Below are 20,969 nucleotides of genomic sequence, written 5' to 3'. Positions count from 1 at the left end.
AATGCTGAAAATAAGTGGCTCTACTTGCAGCTAGTGGAAGTTTGTGAGGGTCACCAAACTGCTAGACATCACATCTCTTCCCAGGCTTTTGGTTTCCTGCGTCTAAAATGGCTATAATACTGACCTGCCTCTAACAGGTCTGATGTGACTCACATTTACAGTATTTTCTGAAGAGAAAACATGCTAGGAAAATGAAACATATGGATGCAATTCTCTGAATATGCCTGAGTTGTGCAGCATTAGAAAAGACCTAGTCTTTTCTAATCTAGCTTTGATATGCGTGTGCTGCACTTAGAAGAAACATAAGCATCTGGCTGAGATGCATTCACATGACAAATGCCTTGTACCAGTCATATCATTGTACTTGGGAATAACCTAAAGAAGTGGAAGGCATTTAAGGGAATTACGATGCTAAGCCTCCCAAACTGTCAGTTAGAGAAAGCAGTGACTGCAACTTTTGTCATCACTGAATGATGGAGATGTTACGGGATTTGTTTCACTTCCTTTCAGCAAAAAGATGCTTTTTGTGAAGGAACAGAGAATTGACTAGGGAGTTATGGAAAGGGGAACCCTCCAAAAATGTTTGCCTAGTGTGGTAAGCCATGGCTAGGGCAAGTATTATTTGTGGCAGAAGGAATTCCACGTGTCCACATGAGGTGCGCCAGCTGTGGACAAGAGAGTACAATGTGTCTGGTTTCTCACTGACCCCTGCCTCCATGGCTGTATTTGCTGTAGAATTGCACGATGCCACAAGCGTGAGACTGGGAGAAGTCAGACCCAACAGGCCTACAATGGCAGCATGGTCTGTGAGGGACACGGTGGGCACCCACAAGGTGACACATCCACCTTCCCAAGTGAGATGGCCACACATGCTGTGCCTGTTCTGCCTGCCTCTGGGATCAGTTTGGTGCCAAGGCCTAGCTGCTGCCCCACAGGAGGCTGTACACTCACTCCCCGCTGCGGAGTCACAGGAGCAATTATGGCTTTCATTAGGAGGTGAGACGGCTTTTTTAAGAGAAAGTGGAACGTTCTGCAGGAAGATAATCCAAATGTGGCATGGAGAATGCAGCAGGGAGGACAGTGCTCAAGTCTGGATGCACACGGCTGTTGTAAAGAACTGGGACAGCATCACCCCACAAATCCTCCCTCCCATGTGACGTTGTACAGAGACTTTATCACCTTTTAACAAGAGGTTGACCTTGACAGTAAACCTCTGAGAAGTCTGCAAAGCCATTGTGGGACACAGTGAGCAACGTTTACATCCACAGCAAAAGCTGGGTCCCATATCCCAGGACCGTCCCCATCCGTCTCCCAGAAAAGGAATGGGAGAGGACAAACATGAAATTTTAGGATTGTACTCAAAAGTCGTGCAGCAAATGATGCTGAATCCTTAAGTTCGATTTATTTGCAAGCTCCTCCTCATTTCCAGAGTTCGCTCTTATAGCCTTTATTTCTTTTTCACAGACATCTCAAATAACAAAACAGTCACATATGCAAGAGTCAGTTCAGAATGGGATTTAGAGATAAACATCTTTACAGGAAGCATCTCTATATTCTCACACAGAGAAAGGAAAAGGGAGAGAGATATACACATCTGAGGCCTTAAAAAAGGGGAAGGGACGACAGGAGAGGAACATCAGAATGAAACAGTACAGACTGGACAGGAAGGTACTTTGCTGGAAAATAAGTTCTGATCCCTTGAACTCAGTTTTCTCATCCATTTCCTTGCCGGTCTTTCCCGAAGAATCAATAGACAGAATTACATATTTACTGTATAGGTTCCTACAGGCCATCTGAAGTCCTTGCCATAACCTGAACAGCTTTTTTAAAAATAAACTTGTTCTGAGAGATGGGCAAGCACTGGCAAGTCCCTGACTTAAATCTAGCTGTGGAAATAAATAGTAGCCACCATCTGTTGCCACCGCAAAAAGTTCACTTAGACCTGGAGCTTTTAGGAATTGGTTTAATTCCTCCACTCCTTGGTCTGTGTTTGGTCAGGTAAAATATGGGAATATGTAAGTGCTTCAGAGTTCTTACACTTGATTAATTTGCTGTTCTTCCCAGACCAGTTTGGTCTCAATACCTGATTTCAGCTCTGAGAGACTCTCACCATGAGATGGAGACATGTATTCAGCCTTGCCAGAGCAGCTTTCTCAATAGTACAGTCACAGTTCATTCTCTTGTTGAGTCCCTGGTTCAGTTTTTCTGAGGACAACGATAATCCCAACAATAAGGGATGAAATTGCAATCTCTTTAATCTCCATGTAAGCTTTTTGTAAAGCAGTTATTAACATTGAAAAAAACAAATAGGAAATTATCTAAACTGTACCTTGGAGCGGAATTTTTTGATTCTTACTAGCAGCTAGATGACATTTTCTAGGCCAGTATGGAAATAAAGAGCAAGAGAGTAACCTCAGAACAGTTTAGCAATTTAAACTTTTAGAATGCCAACTCATTCACTGGGCTGCTTCAGAAATGGTCAAAGATCTCTGACGTTCAGCACTGGCACCGTCCAGCAATCTATGACTGGAGACAGCCATAAAGAACCCACGTCAAATGCAATTTTTGCAGGAACTGGGGCAATCCCTATGCTTTGCAGTTGTGTTGTTATTTGGGGAGGGGAAGACTGCTGTGAACCTCTCATTTTGCTCCAGAGGTCTTCCACTTTTAATACCTGCATGCTGTGTGGTGGGTACAGGGCCACAACAGATCTCCGCATGGATACTCTTCTGCACAAGGTGCCTGAGTCTTCCCACTGGAATTTGGAATCTTTTAGGATCTCAGAACCACCCAAGATAGGTGAGTGATCACTCCATGGAGGGAGAAGAAGCTCCTAAAGCTGAGTTAGAGCTAGTTTTACTGAGTCACCACCGAGAAGCAAATGTCTCTCTTCACTAACTATACAAGACACCAAGGCAGATAAGCCTGTTAACACCAGCAGCTCAGTTAAGTGCCCGAGGTTAATGGGGATGAATTCAGATCAGAAAATCCAGGCCTTTGTGTAGCTGTGCAGCTTGACCTCACCCACAGAGAAACACCTCACAGATGTACACATAGTGCAGAAAAGCATCTGTACAAAGGGCTTCTTGATAAAGAGTAAGTGCGCCTATTTAGAGAGCTAAGGTGGAACTGAAATTCTATCATGGCTTTTCCAGTCCATTTCTCTTCCTTAGAGAAGCCCTTGAGATCCAGTCCTGCGACTGGATGTAAGTGTGTGGGTGTGCATGCTGCTGACTGGTGCAATGGCAGAACTGGGATTTTCCTGGGAAATAATACTGTTTAATTTGCTTTAATTTAAATCTGAGATACATGGGGATTGTGGAAGAGAAACAGTCCTTTGCCTGAAATGCTGTACATCGGCCTCAGCTTATTTCAGGCAATCATGACTCTGTGGACATTTTTCATAAATTTACAAATATATATACATATATATACATATATACACATATATGTGTATCAGCCTATGGGCTACATTTACCACTGCATTGTTCCAGCCACACAGAAGTATAATGGTTGGTTATTTTTACAAAAAAAAAGAAACATTGGTATAAATTTGAAGTGACTTAGTAGTGGCTATCACCATATCTATGCAAAAGCTCCTGAAATGGGCTGAATATAAATACAGCCCGCCTTGTGGAAGTTCCCCCGCCACATGTACACATAAATAGAAACACAGAACTGTTAAGGTTGGAAAAGACCACTGAGATCATCCAGTCTAACCGTCAGCCCATCCTCACCATGCCCACTGGCCGTGTCCCTCAGTGCCACATCTGCCCTCTTCCTGAACACCTCCAATGACAATGACTAATGGGAGGTGTCTAAAGAGGACCCTGTTTTACAGTTTTAATGAAGCAAACTTCCCATTGACTCTACTGGCCTGTGATCAAGGAAAATTTCACTTCAAAAGAAGCTGAAAGCTCAACTGTACCTATTTCCTAGTTTAGGTACAGTTTACAGCTTTGAAAGTTGTAACTTCTGCCAAAGTAGATCTCAAAATCCTTTAAAGTAATTCAAGTTACTGTACAAAAGTATCTTCAAAAGTCCCCAGATATACTTTTTGTGTGCGTGTAAGTAGGGGGAATTCTGTCCTGCAGAACACAAAAACATGAACACAAACATATTAAGTGATGGAAATTGCCGAGTAAAAATAGTAACAGTTTAAATTAGATGTCTGTGATTGTTATTGGTGCCCAGGAGTTATAAATAATTCAGTACCTCCTTGCTCAATAGTCTGAGGCTGCACTTCTACTTTGTTGTTATGATTACCTGATTTTTTTTTTTCTTATGATCTATATCGTTAAAAGAAAACTCTTCATAAAAATGTAGTCTTATGCTCTACAGCCAGATGAAAACTATTCTTCAAACACAACTTCACAGGAACTTAAGCAAATTAGGAGCATGCATGGTTTTTAAAAGTGATGCTGGCACCAAGAGCATTCAGCGTTATACTCCTATTCACTGTCTGAACAGAGACTGGAAGCTGTGGTTCTTCTGTGTAATTGGCCCCAGGAAACTGAGCCCAATATGGCTGACACTTCTTGGTGTCTACATCCCCTTGAAACCAGAGCTAAACCTGCAGGTCACACTGCTTTTTGACTCTATCAGAATCACTTGCTGTTTGGGAAGTTCTGACCAGTTGGCAAAATAACAAGGCCACTTGAAAGGAATTGCTTTTGCAGCACTATTCCCATGCCACGGGATGTGAAGCTCCCTGCAGTGCTGAGCCCCATTTCGTGCAGCCATGGCAATGCCAGCAGTCAACCACAGCTCTCAGCAGAGGACAGAAATAAGATTCAGGCAGTACGACGCTGCCCCTCATTCAGCAACATTTCTACATAAGGGGATTGTAAACTTTTCTGAGTTGGAGGTGGTATGATGCCATTTTTTCTCTCAAATATGAACACTGGCCATCTGTTTTACAGAAACACCTTGTAAGTGCAGGTTGCAAGAAGCAATTTGCAAACACCAAGGCTCTCCTGATGGGATTTCACATTTTTTTTCTTTTAGCCTTACTCGCTCAAAAAGAACATCCCATTTGTACCACACGAGTGGTTACTGCTGGGGTCTGTAGCATTAGAAATTAGTGAGGACTTGTGGGCACAGCTGTTTTCTGAGGTAGAATTGCCAGCTCAAGTCTGGCTGGATGCAGAAGTAGGTCTGCAGAAATCCCGTATTTAAGAGCACCAGTAGTGAGGTCTGGAGTCTTGCAGTGGTGTTTCAGGATGTTACTGCTGTGAGCTGCTGCCTGCCCCCCATTTTGCTGGATATATCCTGCCAAAGGCAGAGCAGGCAGAAAGAAACATGTATTTGTATCTAGGCTGCTTCCTTTTCCTACACCTCTGGGATTAGAACAACACAGGCAGCTCTTCTCTAAATATTCAAATACTTTCTAGTGGCAAGTATCCAATTCACACCAGCTCTGTTGTGCCTCCCCACTTCTCTTCAGCAGAGATTTTATGTGTGATCTGCATACACGACCTAACACAGATGCAGAAGACACCTGAATGGCACTGCAACTCCTGAGCTAAGTACAAAAGGACGGAAAACAAACTATTATGTTGCATTTTGCTATCTACTTCCTCTGCACATATTTCCAGGTTACCCACATCCTGGGATATGAATGTTTGTGTGAGGCAAAGGAAAGAGGGGAGCGAGGGTGTCCGCATATATACACCCTAATCTAGAAAAGTTTGGAGGGTGTTTTGTGCCACCGTGCAGGAGAGTTAATCAGTAAAAGAAAGACATAAAAGTACAGTCTGGGCAGGGATTGACAGCTCAGACTCCTGATGCTGTGGGTGTCATTGGATTGTCCTCATGTAACTCAACCAATGCCCATCAAGTCTGACTTAAAGCAACTGCAGCTTGATTTCGTTTTTTTTCGCTCCCCACCTCCCCCTGAGGATAACCTATCTGAGCCTCAGTTGTTTTCATTCCCAGTCTCTCCTTAGCAAGAAAGGACAATTGATCTGTGACTCTGGAGTGCTTTAGTAAAGGTGACCAGCATTTCATTTCCCTCTTGTGGCCTATATTGAGGCAGTAGTCCAGGCTTTTTCTGTAAGTAAAATCCTAAAAATGTGCAAGGCATACTGCACTTTAACTAGCAGCATTCTGTCAGGCTCCAGTTCTCCCACCAATGTCAACAGCAAGCTTGTCAGAGCCCACTGGCACCAGCAGTTGGTCCTTTGTTTTAAAAAGCACTGCAATCTCTAGCTATGGCTCTGAAGAAAGCTACAGGCTTGGGGTATTAGTGATTTGGGGAGGAAGATAGAACGGGAAACATAAATCAGGGAAAAAAACAGATAATATCTGATTTCCTTATAAAGCAAATCATTAGATAATTGCATATATGAGCAAGCATTTCATTTTCAGCACTAACCAGGACAGCACTGAAATATTTTTTGAGGCACCTGATCCAAAACTCACTGGAGCCAAAGTGAAGCTTCCTATGGACTTCAGTGTATGTAATATGGAGCATATGCATTGTACTGCTGGCTGTTACTGGAAACTGTGGGGCACTGAGTGTTAAGTCCTCTTTTTATGAGCTTTTCAGCTGGCCTTGGATATTCACCCATCACTAACCTTTACATGCTGAATGTGCTTCATGCAGGCTTTTTACTCCTCGTCTCTCAGTGGTGCCTGGCAATCATTCAGAAATGTCTCAGCTTTTTACCTTGAACCTTTCCTTGCTGACTGGATGAATGCAACACAAAGGGCTGTGAAAGAGTGCAAGTCCTGGGGGTAAGGAAATGCGGTGCTGATACACAGGGATGATTTGTGTGAATTCACCCGAGCAGCTCTATTGCCCTTCTAGGCCTATGTAGAGACACAAAGAAGAAAGAGCCCAAATAATGTATGTCTTTATTTAAGCTATACTTGGTAACATATTATTTCCTCTCCATTTTGCTCCTGGGAGTTAACTTGGCACTCAAGAATTAAGGACAGATTACAGTGATTTTCTTCTGAGCTCTGCTTATCAGTGGGGCTCCAGGGATGAGCCTGGTTTGGAGGTGCTGCATGGTGAGTAAATGGACAGCCATGGAGACACAGTCTTCCAGGAACACTTGGGAATCTGAGATATCCCCTGCATAGCAATCCTTTCCCTTCCCAATACTGTTTTGCTGATCGTCTGATGAAGCACACAGCTAGCATGCTACGGCTAAAAGTGCTCCCAAATGACTTGTGTCTACAGGAAAGCAGAATACCTGCACTCTCATGGGTCTCTCCTGGGAGGACAGGATCCTCTGGGTTAGAGGAGTGGACTCTGAGGGTTTTGTTTGTTTTTGGTTTTGTTTTTTTAATTTATTTTGCTTTGTTTTGTTTTTCCTCTTTTCACTTCTTACTGTAGCTGAAATAACATTTTCTAAAGTAGTGACGGCTTTTTAAAAGCACTATTTCAAAGAAATTGCCCTGGTCACTGGTGGCTTCAGATCCACTTGTGACTGTCCCTGGTGTAAAGCAAACGAAATAAAAGCCCAACTAGAGATATGACTTGAGGGACCGTACTATTCAGATCAGGGAAGATCTGTGTTCGCAGAAGGGGAGAAAGGAGAGATGATATATACAGGTGGCCACTATGAGTCACGAGTTTTAACATGCGAACAGCTTGAGCTTGAAGACGGTGTCCTAAGAGTCCATAAGATACATAGCACATAGATTCCCACAATATATTCCCTTGCAGGGCTCCCACACAGTGCCCTGGCAGGGATAGAAGTAGAAGCCATTGCAACTAACTCACTGCCATCACAGAACCTCACTGTACAAGAACTGGAGGCTCACTGTAAAAAAAGCCTCAGCCTACACACCACTTGCGCTGGGGCAATTCACCCCACTTCCCTGGGAACGGCCTCCTGTAAAAGAGAGGGAGCACAAGCACCTGCAGCAGGCTAGGACAAGGGTGTCACATTATCTACAAGGACAGGATAGCAAAAGAACACGGGCTGGACTCAGAAGGAAGCTGAACATCACCCAGAAAAGCACATTCTTAACTTTAAGCATGTGAATAGTCTACCAAAGGCAATGGAATCAGTCACATGTCAGAAGTAAAGTATGTGCTTGAACATTTCCCTGGAGCAGACTGAGAGACAGAGCCAAGACCCTTAACGTGGGGAGCACATCTGACAGATTTTTGACTACTGCTCAGACTAGTAAACCAGACACTGGTTGGAAAGCTTGAATCTCAGGTCAGAAAGAAATTTCAAAGCCTCCCAAAAATGCAGAAAGTTGGAGTAGGTGGGAATGCGCTTTGGCTCTGGATGTACATAGTCACTAACCATCACAGATCTGTCTCCAGATGTATCTTGGGTCAGCCCTGCTCTGGAGATGAGCGCAGGACTAAGCTAAGGCTCTCGCCCACCTCACACTGCTCACGGCCCTTTGGGGCTCCTCCTGAGGCTGTGAGCAGCACAGAGAGAAATTCAAAAAATCCTAAGGGCTTTTGCCCCTGTTTCAGTCAAAGATGTGCACCAAAATTTTTGCCTGGACAGGTGGTCCTTTAGGATCCAGTCTGACATTAAAGTTCTGTATTCACCTGCTGCTTCAAGCACTTACACCCACACTTTTAACACACATGCTCATACAGGCCTGAGAGGCTGTGCTATAATGAGTGGAAAATCACAAATCGGGCCTAAAGATAAGATCCAGGGTTAACACTTCTCTGCTATAAAGCAAAATGAGTGTAACCCTCTCCCACAATCACCAAACACAGGCCAGCACTCAGCTCATATACAGCTTGTAAACCAACCAACACCTTCAGAGAGTACTTCATCAAGGCAGATCTATTTTCATGCCAGCTGCAGAGAGAAGAGTTGAGAGTCCATGAAATGGCAAAATGACTTCAATTTCTTTCAATCTTACTGCTATAGCTCCTTCAAAACTCCACCTGAAAAGCATACACTTTGTGAATTGTCACGGCTCACACAAGGCATACACCACCACAGGAGCTGTCATACTGCTTTCCACATCACAGGACCCAATGGCAGATGCCAGCTAGAAACCCCTCTGACTTTCGGTCTAGTGAGGTCACTCCAGATACCTTTATTCACATGAAAGAGTTTCCCTATCACACTCAGAACTGCAGAGGAAGAAGAAAGTTTGTGTTCAAAGATGTTTTAATGAAACAAGTACCAGTTTCGTAAAGCATTAACACCTTTATGAGAAGTTGCTTTTTCTCAAAATCTTTCATAGCATGAAATTTTTCACATTTTTAAAGGTCTCTTAGTTTTCAGTTATTGGTTTTATGCTTTCGGTTTCAATTTAGCTTTCCAAGAATTGTTTTTATTTTTAATTTCCTTCTGTCCAGTGGTAACTCATCAGCCTCCTCATCTAGTAAGCATCTGCACATTTAAACAGTTTCAAAGCTTTTCAGAACACTCTGCTTGAAAACATTGCCAGAGGAAAAAAAAAATCCAATCTACTTAAAAAGCAAGTTTCTTCAAAAGGTTTCCATTTTCAACATGAATCAATAAATACTTACTTTCTCCAGTCAGATCTAATGGAGAATGAAATGACAAAACATCACTTGCCAGGGATGGCATTTCAGTGGCAACACATTGACTTGGCAGCTGACATTGGCATGTTTTGGGAGTTTGTAAACCAAAGAACATAAATGCTAAGTAGCTGAGCAAGAGTGAAAGAAAACCAAATCTACCCTACTCCAAAATAGCCTTCAGAAACTTTATTTCTTTGGACACTGTTAACAAAAAGGAACATCATCACACAAGGTGTAACAGGGAGGGAAAGCAGATCTGGAAGGGGAATGGCTGGCTATGCAATTGCATTGCATAAAAATTATTTCTTGGTTGGATTCTTTTTTTTTAACAAGTCAAAATGCTGCTTCCTGACAGCCGCGTAAATAGCATAATCTGGAGTTAATGCCTTTATTTCTGTGCAGGCATCATTTCAGCAGATTGCCTCCTTATCCTTTTGAGATTTCATAGATTCAGGAGATCACAGAATCACAGACCGGCTTACGTTGGTAAGGATCTTAAATCCCATCCAGTTCCAACCCTCTGCCGTGGGTAGGGTTGTCACCCAGAGCCTCCATCCAAACTGGCCTTGAATGCTTCATCCACAACCTCTCTGGGCAGCCTGTTCCAGCACCTCACCACCCTCTGAGTAAAGAACTTTTCCCCTAACATTTACCCTAAACCTCCCCTCTTTTGGTATAAAGCCATTCCCCCCTGTCCTATCACTATCAGACTGTGTAAAAAGTCAGTCCTCCTCCTATTTAAAAGCTCCCTTCAAGTATCAGAAGGCCACAATGAGGCCTTTCCAGAGCCTTCTCTTCTCCAAGTGAAACAAGTCCATCACCCTCAGTCTGTCTTCACAGGAGAAGTGCTCCATCCCACTGATCATCTTTGTGGCCCTCCTCTGGACTTGCTCCAACAGCTCCACATTTTCTTGAGCTGTGAGCCCCAGGTCAGGCGCAGCTAGATGATTTTTATTGTCAAATGGGAGCTGATGACATGCAGATATCGGGTGTAATAAAAGACTGATGTAATTACCCCTGAATTAAGAGCATGTTGGATTGGCTTGTTTTGTGGGGGACTTTTTTTCCCTGCCCTGTTTCCTTTGCCTGCTCATTTATCGGTGGTGCCATCACTTCCTGAACAGGGCCATTTGGCAGTTGCCTCTTCCAGCTCCCTTTAGTTACAGCCTTGGCCTTTCACCTCACCTTCCCCTCAGCCACTGTTCCCCTGCGAGCAGCTGCTGTCTTCACAGCCAAAATGCTCTGCTTCCTTCAAAGGTATACATCCCCATCTGTTCTGTTAGCTCTTCTGGGATCTATGACCTGAACGATGGGGAGAGAGGAGTGAAGGGAGAAGGGGGGTAACGGGAAGAGGAGTAGCAGGAAAAAGAGAAAGACCAAAAGAGAGAGAGAATCCCACTTGAAGATTCACAATTATATCATACAACGCTTGAGCTCATGGGAAATGGATCTCCATTCTCTGCATCTGACCCTTTCTTTTCCACAGTTCTCTCAGATGGAGAGTGGAGATGTCCAGTGACCTGGGGCAGGTTCCAAAGACAAGATGTGTGAAGTTCTTATTTGGCATACATGAACACAACAAGAGGCTTCTCTTACTTCTCTCTTACAAAAATTTTCTCCCTTTTTCTCTTCAGTAATGGCTTTTGCCCAGTTTTCTCAAACATCCAAAAACTCAGTGTAATCCCAATCCAGTAAATACTCAGGAGGAACAACTGCCAGGGCTCCCCCCACCTCCCTTCTCCCCGGTCAGTCTTCCCTTGGATCCACCATTCTGAGCTCTCGGATGCTCCACGAAAACCAAAACCATCCAGAAATCCACCAGAGGAGACGCACTGTCTCAGACCTGATGGCTTTCTTCGCGCTTCTGCAGTCGCCTCAGTCTTGGGCCACAAACACAGCATGGATGGTGTAGTGGACAATCACATTGCAATGTTTTACATTTTTCTCTTTCTTAAAAAAAAAAAAAAAAAAGAAGAGGGAAGAAAATGTTATACACACAAGTATCACAGCATTTTCAGAAGGCCTTCTACTGCAATTGCATTAGCAGTTCAGCCTCAGTTGTAAGCCTGGATGTAAGGCAGCTGGAAGATTAAAACCGTACTGTTGGAGAGTCTGCTGAGACATCCTTATGTTGTTTTTTGTTGTTGCTGTTGTTATTTGTTTTCTGGTTTTACTTCATAAGATCCTTATTTTAAATTGGTTTTGTCTGTTTGCTTCCTTCTAAAGTTTGGCAGGAAAGAAAAAATGCTTTTTTGCTTTTCCCCACGTCTTCTGTCCTTTTTGTTTTCTGCATTTTAAGAAGAAAGGAGAAAGAGAAAGAGAAAGAGAAAGAGAAAGAGAAAGAGAAAGAGAAAGAGAAAGAGAAAGAGAAAGAGAAAGAGAAAGAGAAAGAGAAAGAGAAAGAGAAAGAGAAAGAGAAAGAGAAGGAAAAGAAAAGAAAAAAGAAAAGAAAAGAAAAGAAAAGAAAAGAAAAGAAAAGAAAAGAAAAGAAAAGAAAAGAAAAGAAAAGAAAAGAAAAGAAAAGAAAAGAAAAGAAAAGAAAAGAAAAGAAAAGAAAAGAAAAGAAAAGAAAAGAAAAGAGAAAAGAGAAAAAAGAAAAAAGAAAAAAGTTCAAACAATATATATACATATTTAAAAGATAATACTAAGAGATAAACAACAGCAGGGTAGGCTTTTTTCATTTTGTTTCCAGAAAGAAAAGAAAGTGCGTGGGTTTCTGATAATGGCCTCGAGGAGGTACATTGTAGAGGTGACTCAATTGCTTGATTTGTTTATTTGCTTGCTGTTTGCATTTTCCTTTCTAACTGCAAGGGACAGGCTTTTTGCCCCTGCTCCCCAGCCCTCCATGTCCTGCACAGACAGATTGCGGGTCCCCCACCCGGACCCCTCTCTCCCTTGCCAGGTGGCAGCTGGTAGGTGCAACAGCATGTTCATTCAACCTCTAAGGTATGATGCTGAAGTTAAGAGTCGGATGGAAGAGCCGTGTGAGAGAAAAGCTTTCCCATCTTGGTGTGAAAGAACGAAGCAACACAGAGTCCAGTGGAGATGTGAGTGCCGTGTTGGACTCAGCTCTACCTTGGCACTGGCATTAATTTGAGATTATATATATATATTTAATTATATATACATATATATGCATGTATAGGTATACATAGACATATATATATATATATATACGTGTGTGTGTGTGTATTTGTTGTTGGCTATTTTTTTAGCACACTGTCCCATTCTCAGGTCTAGATTTGGGGCAGTTGGTCCTGGGGACAGGTTGGACAGAAGGGGCCAGAGTGCAGAAGAAGCCAGAGATAAGAGTGAGGCCCAGGCCCCCCCATGCACAGAACATGGACCAGCCATAGCCATGGCTGATGTCGTCGGGAAGTCCATACAGGTAGCGGGGGTAGCGGGAGAGCTCGAAGTTGATTCCAGCCACACACGTGCACAGTGAAATGATGCAGAAGGTTCCTGGAGGAGAGCGGGAAGGGGAGAAGGAGAAAGGAAAAAAATACAGAGAAGTTAGAAGAGTGAGAGATATATCGCTTTCTTAGCTGCCAAGAGTTGGTGAAGTCAGTAAGGATACGCATAAGGGAAGACGTTCGTATAGAAAGTGCCTTAGTCTAGACATGGGAAATGAACTGAGTGCCACCAGAGCCTCGAATATTGATCTGATGCTGAATAGAGTTGTATGGAGAAACTTCAGCTGGAACAGTCTTGTCATTATGAGTGTCCCTTGTGAACCAGAATGCTCCATAAAACCATTGATTTTGCAGGAATTTTGCTTTAGCTAAATAAGGAGAGAATAGTCACGTTTCAATACTTTTTAGAGGAAAAAGACTGAGTTCTTGTTAAAATTCAGTTTTTCAATTATGAATTTTATAGAAGAAAATATTACAAAATACTTGACATTTTGGCTATGTTGAAACATACATCAGAAATGCCCCGGGGAGTTTTTTTTCCCATTCTTCTTACATCAAAATCTAAAATGTTCCACTCTGCTTGCCCTTTTAAAATGCCACTTCTAAAATCTTCAAATCCCTCACAAAATTTGGATTCTATCCTCTGCACTCCAGTGCCATTCCAGATGCCCTCTAGTAGTACCGGGGAACAATTCAGAATATCCTGTTCTTGTTTTCCATCTCTGTAGCAGTATTTCATTTCTTCCCGAGAGCGCTGCAAGGAACAGGCTTCACAACTCTGTCAGGTGTTGAGTGTTCTGGAAGCCACGCACATCAGATGAGGCTGAACTTTAGCCCACCCAGATGAGTCTAACTGTGATCTTTGGCCTCCAGCTTCATCACAGTTAAACTCTGAGCTCCTGAAATGTCACCGTTGCCACCCACACACCAAATAATGGATAGCTGCAGTCTCTGTGCACCCATCTCAAGAGATAACACCCACTGTCTACACAAAGTTGGTAGTTTATTTTTCCCCTCTAATTCCTCCCTCTACAGTCCTCTCTGAATTGTCTGCAAGAGACCCAAAAGGTGATATGCAGTACACATGATAGAGTTACTCACATGGTTGGCTTGCTGCTCATACACAGCCCTGTGGCATGCTGCATTTGCTACCTGCAAAGCACATCCTGGGTCAGATCTCTGTTCACCAGCAGGGCTGCTGAGGGATTTACTTTCCTGTCCATAAGATAGCAAAATGCCCTAAAGCATTCACAGCTTGCCTGGTTTTAACATCGATCTCTTTTCTTCTGGTACCTTTGCCTTCTTCTGTCCCCTTCTTTCTCTGCTCCTGCCACTGTCCTGCAACTCTCCTTTTATGTCTCTGCTGCTTTGCTCTTTCTAGTTGCAGTTACACTGAAGAAATGGATTTCCATTGAAGACACAGATTAATTACGTGTTGAATTCCTCTGGAATTAGGCTCAGAACTGAGGACATTTGTAGGAACACATATACCACCAAAAATGTTTGGACTCCCCACCGTGCCCATCCCTCTAATTTAGCAGGCACATCCTAAAACTCTAAAATCTCCATGCAAAACTCCATCATGAATGAGCTGTGAGCCCACTGTCACATCACTCTGTCACCCCCTCTGACCGCTGCCTCCATCACCTCTTTGGATGGTCATTTCTCTTCCTATGTGTTTGCTACTTGCCACCTGCAGATAATCTCCATTGTAGAGCACAGGGAATACTGAAACTCTGGGTTCCTCTCCTGATGATATATATGGCTGCCAGATGGCCCAGTGAGTACCATTCATAAATTCTCGCATTATGATAATGCCACAGGGCACCAGTCTGTACCAGAGAGTTGCTGTGCTGGATACTCTGCTGCTATGAAAGCTGCCTTCTTATCCCAGCCCAGCATCCAGTTAGTCTGCAATTAGCGCTGTGAACATTTGCAAAAGTGTTATAAGTGCCCCAGCTCTGCTGTTGTTTTCAGAGATGCCCTGCACTACTTCAAAGAGCAGAGCAGGAGGAATGGCTCTCTTTCCCAGAATCCCTTACTCAAAAATCATGTTGTTTGATCAGGGTAAAACTCCTTCTGTTCTTTAGCATGTCACTTAGGTTATCCTGGAACATGAAGCTGTCTGCCAAGAACACGGCTGTCCTTGTGTGACACATCAATATGACTTGTACATTGTGGAGAAAAAGGATCCCTCAGAGCTGCTCAAAACCCAGCTCTACGGCTTGTTTCAGAGAGTTAGAAAATGACATGAAAGGCCTCTCTTTTCTAGCAAGAACATGATAATTTCAGTTCTCTCGAAATACAAGATTGTTAAGAGAGGTGGGTGGGAAAATCTGTGCGGCCAGACTGAAACTGCATTTGGAAAGTACAAAAGGGAAGAAAATAACTTCAGTTTTCAAGTGCTCCCTGTGCTTTCATGCTTTGTCTTGGCTATTTTGATTACAAGCTCTTCAGTACAAGGAATGTTTTGTACCCATTACATTTGTACAGTGCCCTAACCTATTGGCACTCCACCTTGCTGGGGGTATTCTGCCCCATAACAAATGAACAACAAAATGGAACAAGTAACAGAGAACAAAGCTTATCACAATCATGTGATTTTTTTAAAAAAGGCTTCTCCTGTCCTGTCCCTGCACTGGGCAAAGTGCAAATCCCATGATAATAGTGACCATCACACACAACATCAGAGGATGCATAGTGTGGCTCTCAGCCATTCACCCCTTGTGCTTCTGCAGGACGCACTGTACAGCACTATGGGCACAGGTTTATCAGCCTCTCTCACACTATTCATTGCAGACATTAAACTGCCATTTTATACCACCTAGGGTAATCCTTACAAATATTATATGAATCCTACGTGTTTGTGTTCAGCCAACCGAGGAAGTTCCCACTTGTAGTTAATCTGGCTTCTCACCAGGAGGGTTACTGATGAAAACTGACTGCTGTTAAACCTCATGACTGCTCAGTGCCTTTTCCTCATGAACTGGTAACCATAACACAAAAGATCATCTTTCCAAATGTTACAGGTATTGGCCATCATAGCCAAACAGTCACAGGTGGAAGGGATGATGACGCAGAGTTTGCCCTTGGACAGCTTTTGCTAGTGCAAGTCTGACACCTAGCCTGGAAGGAAGGAGGAGGCCAATCTTGCCACAGTACTGCCTGCTCTATGGATGCGGTACCAGGATTGCAGCAACTCCTGAACATCCCCAATCCTGAGATTCTTTGTCTCCCCAGAAAATAAACAGAGCCCTTATTTGTTTTCCTGATGGGTTCTTGCAGCCAGTGAGGTACTAACACGCCGCATCCCCAGGATCACAGCAGCAATGCAGACTTGTCTTTCTTTGTCAGAATCACTGCTTATAACTTTGGCCCAAGCAGTCATGAAGGCTGGAGGGCCGAGGCTCGGCACTGGGGCTGTGGCATTGGCTTCTACAATGTGAATGACAGGCAGTAATAAGGGCTTACCAGGGATGTGCTGGTGAGTGAGCTGGGCTTGGAAGATAAAGCCCATCTCCTCCAGCAGCTGGGGAGAGCAGAGCACACTTGGTTCTTTGTGATGGGATTTATGTGTTATCATTCTAAGTGAAGCACTAATGAATGAGACAAGGCAACAATGAGAACATTTTTGACAAAGGAAATTCACATGTCACTGCAAAATGCTACAGGCAGGTGAGGGATGGAATTCCACGTAAGGCCATGTCTGCACTACAGAAACTGCTGTTTGACACGCAATCAAGCTTCCATCTTGACTCCTCATCGGACAGATACCTTCTTTTCTGGTTTTGACAACGCTTGTCCTGCCAACAGAGCACCTGAGCTATTAAATTCGTCATGGTTGGTGACCTTGTGCTGTTCCTTTTTCCTTATTATGGCGGAAGAATATAAAACATCCTGAATGTCTCTTCCATTAAGACTGGATTTTTTTTTTGCAATGGATGTTTACAACATTAGGGTCCTTTAATCTCAGTCCTTTAGTTGCCGCAATCTGACAAATGACAAATGTTAGTTGTATCACCCTGTTCTCTTGTGCAAGACCTCATGGTGGATGTGCAGGTTAGTGGCCACTGCTAAGTTCAGCCTCCTGTCAGCTGAGCCCATGACTCCCAGCTGACTCTCCCATTTTGGGAGCCTCTCAGTGCAGAGGTAGGGCTCTGGCTCCCTGCCACTGGATGTGGCTGCTCATGGGACACTGCTTCTGCCATCTTCACTGCAGGGGCAGACATGGTCAGGAGAGTGATGGCTGGGAAAGGAAATACAATTACTGACCAAAACCTAATTTGAAGTGGATTGTGAGCAAGAGTCCTTTGCTGAAGCTGTTTTTAAGCATGATTTTAGCAAACAGAGCTGCGGGGCTCTGCAGGGAATTTTATTTGGTAATCACTCCTTTTCTTTCTGATCATCCTGGTAGTGTGAGGAGCTGCATTGTCTTCTGTTTGCAATTTTCAGACCTCACCTTCAGGGGAGAACAGAACTGCTTGTAAATTAATTGGCTATGCTGAAGCGATTTAAATACATGCAGATTCAAAACATCTGTACCAAACATGTTTGAATTTTGCCTATCACTAGTGTCCCCCAAATCATTTCAGAACCCATGTCCTTCAACAACAGACCACAGCTCTGCTTCAGAGAAGAGAGCTTGAGTGGCTTTGCAGGGTTTGTCTTTCCTAGCTATACTGCACATGAAAGTGAGCCTGCCAAAACACTGCTTTCCATACTAGTTGTTTCCCTGGGGGATGGGTTGTGCCATAGGATCTTGGCACGGCCCTGTCCTTGGCCATAATTCCCTCATGGTGCTGGCACACAAACACAACCCAATAGCAGGGGCTACATCTGAACACCCTGAACACAGGGAGGGAGGGAGGGAGGGAGGGAGGGAGGGAGGGAGGAAAAGGAAATTCTGTTTCTTAGATCTCCTCACCTTCAGAATACATCACCAACATGAGGTCAAGGGAGATTCAAAAAGCCAGTAATGAAAATGCTTCCTGCCCCAAGCCCACTTTTGAGACCCCTGTCTCTGTGGTAGCACAAATCATTTTTCTTATTAATGAGAAAACATTTCTTCCATGTCAGGCTGGGAGACACACATTCTCTCCTTTCCCCAACAGCAGGCAGAAATGACTCACCTCATGAGCTAACAGAGCTGTCTGATGTACAAAGTAAACAATAAAAAACAACAACAACAACCACCAAAAAAAACAACCCAAAATGGATTCCTTTCCCCTTCTGTTTTTTGCAGAGACAGAAATGTCAAGTACTATTTATAAGCACTAGTAGGCATAAAGGGAAACACAAAGGTATGGATTTTAGGATGCCCTCTGAAACCAAGTGATTCAGAAATACAGGTGAGTCTCCTCCTTTTCTCTTGGCTGCTGTTGATGGCAATGTCTGGCTACTAATGTCTTTGGAAGGAGTGTTGTTTATTTAATTATCATCACTTTTTTATTGCAGAATTATAGGGGAAAAAAAGTCTCACAAGTGAAACAACACTATTTTCAGTTTCTCTATGCCCTGCTAGTTTTATTGTTTTCAAGGTACATGAAACAAACAAATAAAATGGGGTCTAATCCTAAAGTGGAATGTGTACCATTACCTATTTAAATTATATCACAATCAAATGGAATTATTAAAGAATAAACCAAATTCCCACCCAGCACAGGGATGACAAAAGCCTTTTGGAGGGAGCAGCTTTGCAGTAAACTCCTTCTGCGCACGGATTAAACGCCTCAGCAGCACACAGCTCTTGAGAACACTTTATTGCTCTGTGCATACATGCATAGAATATAAATTATTGCTTAATTATGTACTGTTCCAACAGAAGCAGCTTGCAGCATCACTGGTAGGTTGCAGAATAGCAAGGGGCTTACTGGGAAATTGCCCTTATAAAAAAGCTGAGATGGAAGCCAAAGTCTGACTGGGTGATGGAGATTCAGTGCCGTGTCCTTATGAGACCATAAACCCACCTTGGCTGGCACCTTATACATTTTTATTTTATATTAAGAACCAGAGTAAAATGCAGGGTCTGTAGAAGGGCTGTGATATTGCATTATAGCCACTTTGAGAATGCTGTTTGCATTTGGCCTTTGGCTTCCTGCTTCAAAACATACCCGTGGCAACTGTGCCCCACATGTGAGAGCTGAGTGCCTGCTGCTGGTGGGTTCAGCAGCAGCTCCTGTCTACTGGATTGATGCTGTACAAGCTGTAATCCATTCTGGCATCAGAGGACTACATATCCTCCATCAAGACTGCATACACTCAGTGGGCACGACCCTCAGGTTTGTGTAAGTCGGAGTAGAATATGGAAAGATATTGCAGCAGTTGAGGGCTGAGTTTCAGTTAACTCTGTTGGTTGCTCCAGCAGTCAGTCTGTATTTTGCATGCTACATACCCCTCGGATTTGCTCATGGAGACATTTCTGCTGCCATACCAAACAGCGCATGACACGGCACCAGGAATGGATGCCCATGCTGGGTGCCACTTCAGTCAGCAACAGCCAGGACAGAGCAAGTACCTCTGAAATTCTCAGCCAGTATGTAAGGCAAAAGCAAGGCCATGCAGCTAATAGCACATTGTTTTCATAAAATGTACTGGGGGAAAAGAGGGGAGCTGATCAAAGCCTGAGCTGAACAACCCTCTAATTACTTTAGCCACAGTGATGCCTAGAACCCACCTGAGCTAACCTAGCAATAATAAAGTGACTTGAAAGTAGCCATTGAGCAAACATAATGGCTCGTGAACTTGCAGCTACAACAGAGGAGGCAGCAAAAAACTGTGCCAGTTGTAGCAGTGGGATGTTATTCAGAGCAGTGGGATGCTATACAGTATTTTACTGGTTGCAGAAGAGAGAGAAAAGAAGAGGCTTTCTTAATGTCAAAATAATGAAACATCCTAACCAAAGGTTAGTGAAGTTATTATATCCCTTTTCTAGCAAGCACACGCTTGGTGACAGGCAGAAACTGCTAGTGGGTTTGTTGCATTCCCTGCAGTGTGCACCTCTCAGGACTGCCCAGGAAGAGATGCTTTGTCATGCTCTGAGGCTAAGAGACCAAAGTCTGAGCCAATTCATATGAATCCTCTGTACCTCAGATATGCCTGATGACAAGGCACATAAGTTTAGTATCAAACTGTATGGCAGAGAGGTGCTTCCCAGCCTCAGCCTTTACCAGAGCCGAAGAGAAAAAGAAACTTGTAAGGTCAGGGGTGGGCTTGCTTCATCACAGGGCATCTCCCATAGCACAGGGAATCCAAGCACGACTTCGCATACAGCCTTTCAGCAATCAGGTCATCCTGTGTCTCTCCAAGGATGGTCTTTTTCCTCCAGTCAAAAAGAAATGAACATCTCTCAGATGTCTTCTGTGGGAAATTTTAAACAGCTTGAAAGTCTTCAGAATTATCCTTTGCAGCCAAGGGACACAGCTCCTGAGATACAACAGCCCCAAATCAAAGTAAGATGTAATTGATTGGTCAGCCAAGAGCACCAGGCACAGGCCAGCCTTATGAAGCTCAGATAATTTACACGAGTGCTCTCAAACAACAAAACTATCCCAGGGCATAGAAGATGCTGAAATCTTTTCTGTTGCAGCCTCTGAAGCACATGCAGGTGCACAGAGGTGACTCCCCTCTGTTAGCACTGAAGAAGCCAGGGCAGTGCACACTGGCTGGAAAAGAAGGCTCTGCTCATCGAGTTTCTGCTTGACCTGGCTGCTTCTCTGTGAAATTTCTAGCAGCCAGACGAACTTCTCTGTCCAGGCAGATTAGACCAAGCGAGCGTAGCAGTGATTTGTCCAAAGGGAGTGTTGTTTTTCCAAGTTGACAAACCAAGGAGCCAATGAGATTTGCTACACAAACAAATTCGCTCACCTCTCTCTCTGCAAAGAATTCTTCCTGTCCAGCAAATCATGCCAGCATTGCTCTTCCTTCTGTTGCCTATTCAGTCCTCTTTTCCTCTTTGATGCCAGGCATGCAGAAAAACTCAGGAGACATTTTAAAAAGAAACAAAAAACAACCCCATGATAAATGCCGGTTTTGTTTTCATTGCCTTCCTTTGGCCTTGAAGCATCACGCTG

At 43.6% G+C, this 20,969-nt stretch overlaps 2 protein-coding genes across 5 annotated transcripts in view; both read right to left on the bottom strand.

Moving 5' to 3' along the window:
* The window catches only part of TMEM178B (transmembrane protein 178B), a 231,879-nt gene that overhangs the window by 11,221 nt on the left and 199,689 nt on the right, over positions 1–20,969 (bottom strand). The window contains exon 4 of one of the 4 annotated variants that reach the window (XM_048931082.1): positions 4,239–11,437. The exons of 1 other annotated variant lie outside the window; for it this stretch is intronic. In XM_048931082.1, coding sequence (XP_048787039.1) covers positions 11,325–11,437 — 113 coding nt within the window. In that variant the 3' untranslated portion in view covers positions 4,239–11,324. 2 more of the 4 variants (XM_048931093.1, XM_048931070.1) reach the window with 2 other exon arrangements.
* The window catches only part of AGK (acylglycerol kinase), a 78,039-nt gene that overhangs the window by 49,124 nt on the left and 7,946 nt on the right, over positions 1–20,969 (bottom strand). The window lies entirely within an intron of this gene.

Source organism: Lagopus muta, chromosome 1 (assembly GCF_023343835.1).
Source record: "Lagopus muta isolate bLagMut1 chromosome 1, bLagMut1 primary, whole genome shotgun sequence".
In the NCBI taxonomy this organism is placed as follows: domain Eukaryota; kingdom Metazoa; phylum Chordata; class Aves; order Galliformes; family Phasianidae; genus Lagopus; species Lagopus muta.
The sequence above is the reverse complement of the archived record's forward strand: the minus strand, read 5'-3'. Positions and strand labels throughout refer to the sequence as shown.